The sequence below is a fragment of the Pan troglodytes genome, chromosome 8 (assembly GCF_028858775.2).
Source record: "Pan troglodytes isolate AG18354 chromosome 8, NHGRI_mPanTro3-v2.0_pri, whole genome shotgun sequence".
In the NCBI taxonomy this organism is placed as follows: domain Eukaryota; kingdom Metazoa; phylum Chordata; class Mammalia; order Primates; family Hominidae; genus Pan; species Pan troglodytes.
In genome coordinates, this window is record NC_072406.2 from 139,133,370 (window position 1) to 139,147,165 (window position 13,796).

The window sequence follows — 13,796 nt, forward strand, 5'->3', positions numbered from 1 at the left end:
AGTGCATGACGGTTTTCTTGCCCGTCACCTTTGTGAACATTGCTGAGAGCCCACTCCTGGATGGAGAGTGGGGTCAGATTAGAAGTTTAGAGGAACATGCAGGCGGTAGGCCTAACTCCCTCTGCCCATGTTGTGTGCTAATCTCTGCCTGTTCTGGGTCTCCCCTGCTGGTCTCCCTAAGAAGGTGATTTCATTTGTGCAGACTTGCTCCCCTGAGTTCTGTCATTTAAGTGATTTCTCCGCCCCTACACTCCGCCTCACACTCACTGTTTTTAATCCTGCACTGACACGTTTCCGAGCAGCTGACCTGCTGCTGGCAGAAGGAATGAATCAGTCACCTCGGGCTGGTGACAGTTGGCACTTGGCTGGCCAGGAGGGCTGCCAGGAAACAACTGTGACTGAGGCCCCGCCTCCAGCCCAAGGGGAAGTCACCTTCAGAACTTGACCGTCTCACTCCCTGATCCATGCAGACTGCCCGTAAACGCGGTAGAGCTTAGGTGAACAGACCTGCTTCATCGTCCAGCTACCTTATGTCACTAGACTTTTAAAAAACAATTATCTTGATTCATTTCCACTGTTCTAAAGGAGAATGTGAATTGAGCCTGAAGAATGTTTTAGAGAATGAGCCTTCCTAGGGATCTGCAGGGACCTCCAGCTTTCTTCTGGTGTGAACTACCCCCCTTTCTGGCAAACAGTAGCAGGACAAAAACCCCAACCCGGAACGTTAATGAGATGTGGCCTCTGCAGACAGAGCGATTTTCAGCTGACCCAGGACCCATCTTCTCCTAAATTAACAGCCCTCCCAATTTACACTTTAATTGAAAACCACTGGGAGGTCCAATTAGGGCTGTTTAGATTGGAGTCACTCTCAGGCTGGGAGTGCCAGTGCAAAGGTTGCCAGCCGATCCTTCAGTGCTTCGAGCTGGGACTGCCCTCGGATCTCCAGTTTCTTTTGCAGTCATCGGAGTTTTGATAAACTTTTATTAGAGTCATTCAGGGAAAGTGGAGTTTGGTGTCAGGCCAGCAGGAAATCACTGGGAAAGAGGACCAGAAGCCTGCCTCTGCCAGGCTCACTGGTGTGTGGCCAAGATCTTTGAAGCCGGCGAACCTTGGGCTCATGTCCAGGGGTCCAGTTCCTTGAACTTCTGGGAGGAGTGGGCATTTTCAAGTCACAGTGAAAACCGAGGGAGAAGAACAGTGATAGTTTTGTCAAGGGGATCACAGGTGACTTCCTGAATCAGAATGGCCTTAGGCAACATGACTAGTGCTTGTTTTCCTTGAACCTGAATTTTCTCCAGGGCACAATGGTGGGTGGAATTCAGGTCAGAGGTGAGCAATGTGGCCAGTGAGGGCAGCCGCACAGATCGGCCGCCGGGACTGCAGGGCGCTGCCCACCGGCGCTCATTTTATCACCGGCAGCCCAGGCTTAACCTGATCCTTGCTTGTCTGTCACGTGACTGTTAGCGGCCCCAGGAGTGGAAGGGACATGGAGGAGATACTCATCTTCAGAGAGAACCACTGGGTTTCTTCACACCTCTGTCCACATGCGCCTCCTGTCTCTTGAGCTCACCACTTGGCCTTGGCCAGTTTTTTTTTTTTTCTTTAAAGAAAACAAGTTTTATTTTTATCATCAGAACATTCTAATAAAAATATTATTATGAGATTAGCTACCTTTATTCTCTGGGCCTTGACTCTGTCCCAGGCCTGCCCTGGAGCGCCTGCACGCTCAGCTCCCTGAGGTAGGTCCGGAGGGAGACCCCCCGCTGCCCCCCGTCCTCGGCCAGGATACCTCTCACCTCATGTCCCCTCCTCCAGACCCCCACAGCCCTGGATGCCCCATAGCAGCCCTGCCACGGCTGGCAGAACTGCCTCCACCCTCCACCAACCCCCAAGACAGGCAGGAACCGTCTCAGGCTGGCACACAGCAGGTGGTGCGGGGGTAGAGGGAAGAGGCGCACCCTTCTGCACTCAACCGCTCCAGCGGGCAGAGCTGAGGGCCCCTGCCCCCCTAGGCTGGCACCACCATGGTCTAGACCCCAAGTGGCCTGAATGCTGTGGGTCACTTCCTTCTCCCCTTCCACAGTGTTTGGGGAGTTGGGGAGGAAGGGAAGGGAGAGGAGTGTCAACGTGGCAGTGACGGGGTCCTGAGACAACTCACTCTGCCACCCCGGCAGGCGGCAGCAGACAGTGGCCCGCACGGGCCTGAGGGGCCTCCTGTCTGTGGTGCCCATCCCACCGAGAGGATCCTGGCCCGCGAGCCGGCAGACACTTTATTATACAGAAACACTATCGTCGTCTCCACGGGCGGAACCAACAAAAGCAAGTCTCTCCAAGTCAAAAATAGGTTTTGGATTCTTGGTGGCGGCAGTATCCGCTGAAAAAATAGACTGAACTTCTGAAATTATCTTAGTAGCAAAACAATTACAAGAAAAAAGTTGCAACTTCAGTGCTATGACTGGAAAGGGGCCTTTGGCCGGCTGCCCCTGTTACCGGCGGCCCCTGTGCGCCTGGGAGCTCCTCCGGGCTTGAGGAAGCCGCCCACGTGCCCTGATGGAGAAAATGGGACTCCAACAGGAGGCCGTGTCCTCACACCTCAGACTGCGCTCACAGCTCGGGAGGATCAAGTTACAATAAACAGTCCATTAACTTCTTGCTCTCAGGTTTCCCTGGAGTCAGGCATCTCTGCACAGTTCAGGGCAGCCAGGGGCTGCAGAGGGTCTGTGACACCCCGCCACGATGCAGCGGTGGGGACACAAGCCTGAGGGAACCTGGAGTGTGGAGAGGCAGGAGAAGGTGCAAGGAGAGGCTGCCATGGTGTGCAAGGAACCTGGGATTGCGTCTTTAAATAGCTCTCAGTCATTCTTAAAGTCCTCCCTCAAGACACAATGGGACCTAGATTAAAGAGAAGCCGTCTCTCCACTGTCCCAGGGTGCAGGCGGAATGCCCGAGCGGTCTTCGGAGGCACGGGTGCTGGTGGCACCTCACTGAAGCTCAGCCGGGCTGTCGCCAGCCCATCATGGCCTGGCAGCTCTGTCTGCTGTGAAGGTGACAATGCCACAGTCCTCGGGGCAGGAACGCCCCTCACTGCATCCTGTCAGGCTGCAGCTGCGGCGCCTGGTACTGCACGAAGGTGGTGCCCGCGGGGGCTGCGGCTGAGAGGGCCTGGGGCACGGCGGCCTGGTAGCTGTAGCCCACGAAGCTGGCAGCCGTGGCAGGCGAGGCGGCGTATGGGTACTGGTCATAGGTGGCCGGTGGGTACTGGGCGTAGGCCGGGCTGGCCGGCGTGTACTCAATGTAGGGCGAGGACAGCGACGGGACAGGGGCGGCTGGGATCACCACGCTGGGCTGCACGATGGCTGGTGGGTAGATGTAGTGCGGGGTCAGCCCGTAAGTCCGCTGGATCAAGGTGGGGTGCAGCTGCTGCACCCCAATGGCAAAGCCCGTCTGGAGGCTCCGCGGCTTGGCGCCCAGATATGCCAGGTTCACGTTGGCCTTGTGGCCGTCGATGATGGGGTTCGGGTCTTTGCAAGCCCTCTCAGCTGCCGCCCGGTCGGCCATGGTCACGAAGCTGTAGCCGCGGGACTTGCCCGTCTGGCGGTCGGTGATGACCACGGCCTCCTCGATGTCGCTGAAGCCCTCGAAGTACTTCCTGAGCGAGGCGTCGGTAGTGTGGTACGGCAGGCCGCCCACGAAGATCTTGGTGAACGTGGTGTCCTTCTGCGAGCCGTGCATGGCGCCGGGGGCGGCCAGGGGCCGCGGGAAGCCCGCGCTCGGGGCGCACGGCGCGGGCTGCAGCAGCATGGGGGGCGCCCCGCCGCCTACGGACCCGGGCCGCGCGGGGCTGCGCTCATGGGGGGCGGCGGGGAGCGCGCGGGGCAGCGAGGGGCGCCCGTCCAGCCGCCAGGCCCGACCACTCGCGCGCCGCTCCCGCCGTGCGCGCCGAGCTGCGCCGCGCTGGGCTCCCGACCGGCGCTGCGGGGACTCTCCAGTTTTTGGTTTATGCCAACATGTTTCCTCTTCACAAGAGACAAAATCCTGAATATTTAATCCAAATTATTCTGATCCCTGAACCCCGAGGTGTGGACATTTTACGTGGACAGTGAATTCATGAAGACTCCAGACATCTGGTTCTGTTGTTTGAGATAGAATGTATGCTAATCCTCTTTGTTTTTAGTTATTCTGCTTAAGCAAATGTCAACCCCAAATGCACTTTTTTCTCCTGTGAGAAAAGCATTTAAAACACAGCGTAATCAGGAACATTTAATTTCCATTTTTAAAGCGTGTGGTAATAAATTTAATTGTGTCACTAGTGCATTAGTTTATGTATTAAGATATTTGCGCAGGCCGGCGTTTCTGAGAAAGGTGTTTGAAACACAGGATTTCTAATATTAAGTGTTAAGTGTTCCATCCTCATGTCTCAACCTTTGACCTCTGTAGATAATGACCTCACCACATCCTGCAATCCTTCAAAGAGCATCTTTCTGTAAGCTTTATTTTGTGGACATTCATTCTCCAGGGAGGCTTTTGGACTCAAACTCCTGAGATTTGAGAAACTCTTAGCTGCATCCTGGTGTCCCAGGGAAGACCAGCTCCCTGTCAGCCACGGTGCCAGTTCCTCAGGCTCTTCCGTCAGGGTCTGGGCTTTGGTTTGCTCTCCCGGAGGCCAGGGCTGGGGGTTAGGGTGAGGAAGTGCCTGGCCCTTTGCCCATCTGTCTGCTTACCTGTTCTGCAGGTCTGGAGCTGCTGTTAGCTCAGGGTGCTTTTGTGTGAATTAGAAAAAGGGGCCTCATCAACCAGGTGAGTAGGGAGATGCAGCCAGCGCCAGGGCCTGTGGCTCTGTGAGCGAGTAGAGGCAGGGTTTAGCTCCCACTTGCGTTTTGTGGTCACTTGTCTAGTGAAACGCACATTCTGGGCAGTGGTACATGTGCTCCTGTCTGGGTGCCATCCCCGATACCTCTTTGGGGACCGCTTTCTATTGGTGGTTCTTCCTTCTTCAAACTCTCCCTCCCATAATCTGGAATTTCATATCTTAAAAAGAAAGGAAAAAGAAAAAAAATATTTAAAAAAAAAAAGGAAAGAAAAGAAACACCAAGAAGCAGTCCTACCCTGAGTAATACATCTGTCTCTGTCTATGTGGCCTCTCCCTCTGGTCTTCGTCTCCCATTCATCTTCACCCTTCTGCCTCCCAGCATCGGCCCTCTCCCTGAGCGCCCCCGCCCCCTCTGCCCCCGTCTCCCACCAGGAGCCCTGTGGCTGCATGGGCACCATCCCGTCCCAGTTTCCCATTTCCCCTGTTATCTCTGAGGTCTCTGTCCCCTTGTGAGCTCTCAAAGTGGGCCTTTCTCCTGCCTCTTCGGGGCTCTTCTTTCCTTCCCCACTCTGGGTGCTTGCCCTTCAGGCAGCTCTGCCTGGAGCGAGCGGGTCTTCCTATTCCAAGGAACGGTACCCCTGGGACTTGCTAGTGGTTGTGCCTGCAAGGGGCACCGTCTCTGTAAGCTGCGCCTCCTCCTACCCCAAGTCCCCGTGGTTCTGCTGACTTGACCTTCACGCTGGTCCCTCTCCCACCCTCCATAGTGGCATTCACGTCCTGCCAGCCAGCTAGGATCATGCGGTGGCCTCCCTGCTGCGATTCCATCCCCACTGTGCTCTGTTCTCCTGCCTACCCATTCCCTGTAGCCATAGGGTGTCAGGTCAGAGCCTGACTCTTGTTCCTGAGCCCCCCTCTGGGTGCCCCCCATCCTTCAGATAGACCACAGTCCCTGCCACCCCAGCCTCCGCACTGTCTTACCACAGCGTCTGGGGGCTCCACCTCCCCTGGGTGAGGACAGGCCTGCAGTTCCCTCACTTCCTGCAGGTCTCAGCCCCAAAGTCCCTTCCTCTGTGACCCTTGAGACTGTGGTCCCAGGATGCCTTGCAGTGTGCTCAGGACTTCTCCCATGAGAACTTCGCAGTTGCATATTTCTCTTAAGAGACCATGGAGTTAGTGTTTGACCGTTGGCAATGGAAGCTAAACACCTGTCAGGGGAGGTCGTGAGGGTCTGCCCTATGTCTCCAGTAGGTGCAGTGCCCAGTATTTGCCTGGCACATAGTAGGTGCTCAGTAGCTACTTTTGAATAAATTAGAGGGACTCACTAGATAGCAAGAGGAAAGGGGGTTTCACCAGCTGGCAAAGAACAAAACATCATCGTGACTTTTGACTTCTCAGCTCCAACTAATGGAAACCTGAGCAAAGGAGAATGCCGTTTCCAGGATAGCGGATATAGGAATGGGCAGCCAGAGGACAGGGCGTGAGGTACGGGATTGAATCAAGCAGAGCTGCTCCCGTCAGGGACAGCCAGAGGTGCCGGCACCGCTGTTAGTTACCTCCCAGTGCTGCTGAGAAGGCAGGCTGCTGGAGAACAGGCCTGTGACTGTCTCAGTTCCTTCCATGCAGGGCAGGGTGCTGAGCTGAGGGTGATGGAGGGCAGGTTCTGCTCTGGAGGCATCTGAAGAGGGGACAGCTGCACACACACACATACATACACACACATGCACACATACACACACACAGATACAAATACCACAAACACAGACATACGCACATACACACACAGATAGACACCACACACACACAAACACACATGCACACACACACACTAAAAGATACAAACACCACAAACACAGACACACGCACACACACACAGATACAGACACCACAAACACACACACAGATACACTACACATACACACACACAGAGATACCATAAACACACACACAGATACAGACACCACAAACACACACAGATATACCACAAATACATACACACACACAGATACAGACACCAAAAACACACACACACACACAGATGCAGACACCACAAATACACAGATACATAGATACACCACAAACACATACACACAGATACAGACACCACAAACACACACACAGATACACCACAAACACATACACACGATACAGACACCACAAAAACAGATACACACACAGATACAGACACCACAAACACACACACACAGATGCAGACACCACAGACACACACACACAGATGCAGACACCATAAACACACACAGATACACCACAAACACATACACATAAACACATGATACACCATAAAAACAGACACACACACACACAGATACAGATACCACAAACACAGACATACGCACATACACACACAGATACAGACACCACAAACACACACACACAGATACACCACACATACACACACACGCACACACAGATACAGACACCATTAAACACAGACACACACAGATACAGACAGCCCCCTCCACTCAGATATACATATAGACACACACACACAGACACAGATACACACATGGATATGGACACAGACACGCACACAGACATATATATATATACACTCACACACAGATACAGATACACACATAAGCACACATACAGGCACAGACATACATACAGATACAGAAAGACACAGATACAGAAACACAAACAGACACAGATTTAGCCACACACATACAGATACACAGACACAGATAGAGACACACATACACAGACACACACGTGTACAGACACACATGGACACACACACAGACACACATGTGCAGATACAGATACACATGTGCAGATACAGATACACAGACGCACAGTGACTCACACAGACACACGCACAGCCACAGGCATGCGCGCATACCCATGCTAGTAGAAGTGAGGACAGAGGCTTTCATGTTCTGAGGGGCAGATGAGGCCCTACCGAGCTGAGTAGGGGGAAGCAAGCAGGCAGCCCCCCCTGAGGCCTCAGGGACAGAGCACCCCCATGTGCTGGCTTATAGTGCCAGCCCCTTCCCATGGGGGGAAAGGATGCCGTCGCAGAAGACAGCTCAGGCCGAGCCCCTGCCTGCCTCACCTTTGACTTGTTGGAATGTGTGGCTTGTTTCCTTGTACTGTCACCTCCTATTTGGTTGCTACTCAGTATTTATACAAACCACAGTTCTTTGTCAGCCTTGCAGGGAGAAAGATCCTGCACACATCCCGCACACACGCCCTTACACATAGACCCCCACCGGGTTTACTGCCCTCTCCCCAGGATACCCCTGGCATCTAGGTTTAGAGGCTTTTAAAGTCTTCATTTCTCTCTTGGAGAAAAGAGCCGAGAGCGTCTGCGGCTTTGTTTTCTTTTGCTGTGGCACCGTGGTACAGAGGGCCTGGGCTCCACAGGCTGCACCTGTCGTGGCTGGGGAGGGCTGTCCTGCTGGTGGCCCTGCAGACTGGTGCTCCACTGCTCGCCCAGGTTGTGTGATGCTGCTTAGCTACTTGAAACTTTGATGGGTTCTCGAAGCTACGAATTCACCTCCAGAATCCTCCCCTGCCTTTGTCTTTCCTGGGAGACTAGAAAATGACAGACTTCTCAGCCACCTCCCAGAAAAAGGTGGCCTGCTGATTTATCTTAAATGTCTACCCACTCAAAAGAGACATTGGTCCTTGGCATTCCTCAGCAGCACAGTGGGTGCACAGCAGCTGCTGATGTGCGTTCAGCTGTCTGTGAGTCACCCTAGGGCAGGGCTGGCATCCCAGCTCGTTGGATGCATGGAGTCCCCACGACAGGCACCTTTTGTCTTGCCCCTCTCTTTCTCATATACCCACCTTTTCTCTCGAGATGTTGAATTGTGAATTAAAAGTCTCTCATTCATTGAAATTGGTTTCGTGAAAACTTCTAAAAATGCATAGGATAAAATGCGACTTAACAGCATCCATTGTTTTTCCAGGTTTGTGGGTAACATTGAAATTACTTCCTGGAGATATCCATCAGATCCGAAAAGAGTTTCCGCATTTAGTGGACAGGACCACAGCTGTGGCTCGAAAAACAGGGTTTCCGGAGATAATCATGCCTGGTAAGAACTGGCTTGTTCAGGGCTTCTCAGCATGGCATGGGGGTAGCCGGCCACGGAGGATGATGTGTGGGCAGCATCATGTATGAGCTCTGGCAAGGAAAGGGCTCAGCTCCTGGTAGGTGACCCTGTAAGCCCCAGCATGGTTATGGATCATGGGGCTGTGACCGGAGTGGTAGAATATGCTCCCTGGCCCCCTGTACCCCTGGATGGATCAGCTCTCCCCAGCTGCAAGGATTGTGTGAGGGGGGCGTGGGCACCCAGCAAATGTCTGGGTAGACATCAGGTCAAAAGAAGAAAGAGGTCAGAAAGGGAGCTGCCCATTGTGAAGCCCACTTAGGGCAAATGGCAGGGTTGGATGGTTGCTGAATGGAAATGCCTGTGCCTGCGCCCGCTCAGCTAGTGTACGTTATACTGGCATTGCTCCATGAATTCTAAGTCATGAATTCTAAGTCATGAATTCTGAACTGAGCAATAACAGGATTTGCGTGTTAACATTAATCTCATATTTACATAATACTTTTCATTTTCCAAATAACGTTCCTAATAATCTGATTTGATCATCAAGAGATCTTTGGAAGCATGTTAATTTGTATCCTTTATATCCGTGTGATACTTTTTGGTTTGCAAGTAATGCTTTACGTGGCTTGGCAGGGCGTAGTGGCTCATGCCTGTAATCCTAGCACTTTGGGAGTTCGAGGCGGGGGGATCACTTGAACTCAGGGGTTCGAGACCAGCCTGGGGAACATGGCGAAACCCCGTCTTGACAAAAAAATAAAAAAATTAGCTGGGCATGGTGGCATATGCCTGTCATTCCAGTTACTTTGTGGGGCTGAGGTGGGAGAATCACTTGAACCTGGGAGGCAGAGGTTGCTGTGAGCACAGATCACGCCACTGCACTCTAGCCCGAGCGACAGATTGAGACCCTGTCTCAAAACAAAACTAACTTGAACCACGTGAGGCTCTTGGAAGCCCACAAACTGGTGTTGAGTGAATTCCTATCCAGATTAAACTGTAGCCTAAAGTCGCTCAGCTAATGAGCCGTGGAAACGGGGACAAATTAATACATATTCAACGCGACCTCCTTTTATAGGCCTGTGCTGTATAGCCAGGAGAGTGGTGGCTATTCAGGGTGCATGCTGTAGGAGTTACCGCTCTGCTTACCCTTAGTGCAACTTCAAGACACATTCTTTCTACTCCTTTTGTCTTTCAGGGCTGTTGTGGGTCGTTGAATAGTCGGTCTGGTAAATCCATATGAAAGACATCTAAATTGGTTAGGCTAAATAATAGCTAGGCTTACCTGTACAGAAAGAAAAGCATGACGTTTAGTCAATTCTGAAGCTATTGCTTGTGTGTGTCCAGTCTATATGCAGGAAATTAATTTAGGTTTATTAATGGGAGTGGACTAATTTGTATACTTATTATTTGTATTTGCATTTGAGATACAGACTTATGAATTAGGATGAAGCAATTGGCAATATGCATTTATCTTGGCATCCTTAGGATGTCCTCATGTTCAAAGGGAAACTCAGAAGCTTCCAGTTCATGCCAATAGTGTTTCCCTTATGATGGATAGACTTAAAAACTAAGTCTAGGCCCGGCGTGGTGGTGAGCGCCTGGTAGTAGCAGGTACTAGGGAGGCTGAGGTGGGAGGATCCCTGGAGCACAGGAGGTCAAAGCCGCAGTGAGCCATGATCACAACCACTGCACTCCAGCTTGAGTGACAGATAGAGACCCTGTCTCAAAAAAAAAAAAAACTAAGTCTAAACTTGTAGATCATCTCATGATAGATTCATAGGGAAATGATACAGTTGACCATTGTTGTTCTGGCAGGTTCCATGTGCTGAGTCCTCGGGTATATATCTCACAGGAAGGGATTCTAGCTTGGGTGGGTCATCTGTGTTCTCTGTTGGCCGAGTAATCACTGGCTGGGCTGTGGGCACCAGAGAGAGAGAAGAGTATGGGCGGTTATCAGTCTGTCTCCCTGTCTTTAGCCTGCAGAACCTGTGTATCACCCGGTTTTGTCACTGTTTGCAGGGATGCGCATCTTCTTTGGACAGCGCAGAGCCTGTCCCATCACCCAGCGGCCTGCTCTGCTACTTTCTCATGGCTCGCTGGACTCCTGGAATCCTTAGGAAGGATCCAGGCAGGCGATGCCAAGTTTTCCTTTAAGCTGGGAAGGTAGCGGGAGTCCACTATGTCTGCTTCTAGTTCCTTCTTCCCCAGAATGTTCTGTAACCTGGGGAGGCATTTGATGAGGGTCTATGGTGAATGCCCATTTGTGGGGTTTGCCTACTGTAAATGAGGTCTTACTTATGTGCTGGCCCTGGAGTAACACACTCGAGGTGTACTTGGGAGTGAGGCTGTGGGAGTTTCGCCCTGTCACCCGGGCTGGAGTGCAGTAGCACGATCTCAGCTCACCGCAACCTCTGCCTCCCAGTTTCAAGCAGTTCTCCTGCCTGAGCCTCCGGAATAGCTGGGATTACAGGCACGCACTACCATGCCTGGCTAATCTTTTTATTTTAGTAGAGACGGGGGTTCACTGTGTTGTCCAGGCTGGTCTCAAACTCCTGAGCTCAGGCAATTCACCCGCCTGAGCCTCGCAAAGCGCTGGGATTACAGGCGTGAGCCACTGCACCTGGCCTTGAAGTTCTTTTTTGATGATGGTGTTTGTGCCTTGATAGAGTTTTTAGGCTGAGAGATCATGGAGTTTATGCCTTCCTTATCAATGAGGCTGTTTAGTGGTGCTGGCCTTGTAGGCTAAGTGACTTGTCCAAGGTCACACAGCAAATGAGCAACAAGTCTTGGTTGGGTGGCCTTGCACCTGCCCCTCGTCCTGTGCTCCACGGTTCTTCTCGTGGTCAGTATCAGCGGGCGGCAGCCGCGCCTCCTTCCACACAGCTACTGTGGCTGTGGTGGCAACCCACTGGGATTATGATGATAATGACTTTTAAATGAAAGCTTAATTTAATAGTTGGATACATTAAAAGCCAAAATAGAGCAGTTTAAAAGAAAAAAAAAAGCCAAAACAAGAAAGCAAGGAGCAAAGAGAGTTATTTTCCTTAAGGGATCTTTGGTCTTCAGCCAGAATGGGCATTTGCTGCTCTTGACGGAACCGCTCTTTGGCTCCTTGGGAGAGCGGGTGGTCAGGGCGTGGGAGGTGGCCAGGCAGGCAGCAGAGGCGCAGCGGCTGGGAACGAGGCTTCCTCTAAATCATGTTACTAATGAAGCTTGTGAAGTTCTCCCAGTTGGGCCATTACCAGGGGCTTCCTATGTTCTCAGTAGGAAGAAGAGTCTTGAGCTCATTTCTTGCATTTTTTTCCCCCCTACAATTAAAAGCCCATCTCACTTTAAAACAGACAGGTCTGTTTTGTTCTTCTCTCTGTGGTCCCCATTCGAGATCCTGATAGCTGCCTGCCAGAAGGGAAGAGCCGTGCAGAAAGTTTCTCCCTAGACCCATTTTTCCTCCCTGATCCTAGGCTGGTGATCCTCATTCTTTTTTTCTTTATTTTTATTTTATTTTATTATTTTAAGTTTTAGGGTACATGTGCACAACATGCAGGTTTGTTACATATGTATGCATGTGCCATGTTGGCATGCTGCACCCATTAACTCGCTTTTGAGACAGAGTTTTGCTCTGTTGTTGAGGCTGGAGTGCAGTGGCAGGATCTCGGTTCGCAGCAACTTCTGCCTCCCGAGTAGCTGGGATTACAGGCCTGCACCACCACGCCAAGTAGCTAATTTTTGTATTTTTAGTAGAGATGAGGTTTCACCATGTTGGCCTGGCTGGTCTTGAACTCCTGACCTCAAGTGATCTACCCACCTCGGCATCCCAAAGTGCTGGGATCACAGGGGTGAGCCACCTCGCCTGGCCGGTCCTCATTCTTAATCAGCTTTTAGTTCAACTCTTGGAGTCATGCTTTTAAGAAGAATGCATAGGAGGCAACCTTGCCAGTTACCTGGGAGTGCCAGTGGATACTGCGATAGTCCTTGGCTACTGAGGACTCAGACAGCCGTAGCCAGCCGTCTAACAAGGGACAATGGTGTGGGCTGCCATGGGCCGTGGATGCCATCAACAGTATTGGAGCCCCTCTGGTGTCGGCTACCCTGAGAGGGGTAGAGTGTCCTCTGCCCAGATGATAACCAAGCAGATCATTGGAAACTTTGAGATTTTTCCTCTTTCTAGAAAACTTTATCATGATGAAAATTGCTCTTGTCATGTATTTAAATGGTGAGACGGTTTTGTAGAAAATATTTCATAATCATCTAATATGTATTTGTAATAATCTATGAGGATAGGTAGACAGTCTTGCAAAATTCACAATTACGCTATTAATAATGGATTGTTTTTTAAATGTATGATTTCTTCCCCCTCAGGTGATGTTCGAAATGATATCTATGTAACATTAGTTCAAGGAGATTTTGATAAAGGAAGCAAAACAACAGCGAAGAACGTGGAGGTCACGGTGTCTGTGTACGATGAGGATGGGAAACGATTAGAGGTATTTATTGTGGCGAGGGCTCATCTGTAGTGTTTCAGTTTTACTTGCCAAGTGCTCACCTTGGCTCTGCTACAGCATAGATATCGTCAGGGTGGGGCTTTGGAGTCCCGTTTCTTGGGATTGGCGTTGGTTCTTGTTTCCCTTTCTCCAGCTTGCCATGCAGGGTCTGGGGTCCTCTGGTCCTGGCAGCTGGCCTATCTCAGGAGGTCCCTGTGGTCTTTTTTTTTTTTTTTTTGAGATGGAGTCTAGCTCTGTTGCCCAGGCTGGAGTGCTGTAGGTGTGTGCCACCGTGCCTGGCTAATTTTTGTATTTTTTAGTAGAGATGGGGTTTCACCATGTTGACCTCAAATAATCCGCCCGCCTTGGCCTACCAAGGTGCTGGGATTACAGGCGTGAGCCACAGTGCCTGAGCAGGTCCCTGTGGTCTTG

General features: G+C 51.4%; 2 protein-coding genes across 8 annotated transcripts in view; one reads left to right on the forward strand and one right to left on the reverse strand.

Moving 5' to 3' along the window:
- DOCK1 (dedicator of cytokinesis 1) overlaps window positions 1–13,796 on the forward strand; it is a 585,238-nt gene that overhangs the window by 107,129 nt on the left and 464,313 nt on the right. For all 7 annotated transcript variants that reach the window (XM_054659991.2, XM_054659996.2, XM_063782260.1 and 4 more), the window contains 2 exons: window positions 8,743–8,868; window positions 13,243–13,367. In XM_054659991.2, coding sequence (XP_054515966.1) covers window positions 8,743–8,868; window positions 13,243–13,367 — 251 coding nt within the window. The remainder of the gene's footprint in view (window positions 1–8,742; window positions 8,869–13,242; window positions 13,368–13,796) is intronic.
- Window positions 2,976–3,964, reverse strand: LOC112204578 (RNA-binding protein 38-like). The gene has a single exon (XM_054659998.2). The coding sequence runs from the start codon at window positions 3,799–3,801 to the stop codon at window positions 3,082–3,084; it is 720 nt and encodes a 239-aa protein (XP_054515973.2). The 5' UTR covers window positions 3,802–3,964; the 3' UTR covers window positions 2,976–3,081.

Coding starts and splice junctions, on each gene's coding strand:
- LOC112204578 (XM_054659998.2), bottom strand. CDS start 3,801: ATGCTGCTGCAGCCCGCGCCGTGCGCCCCGAGCGCGGGCTTCCCGCGG.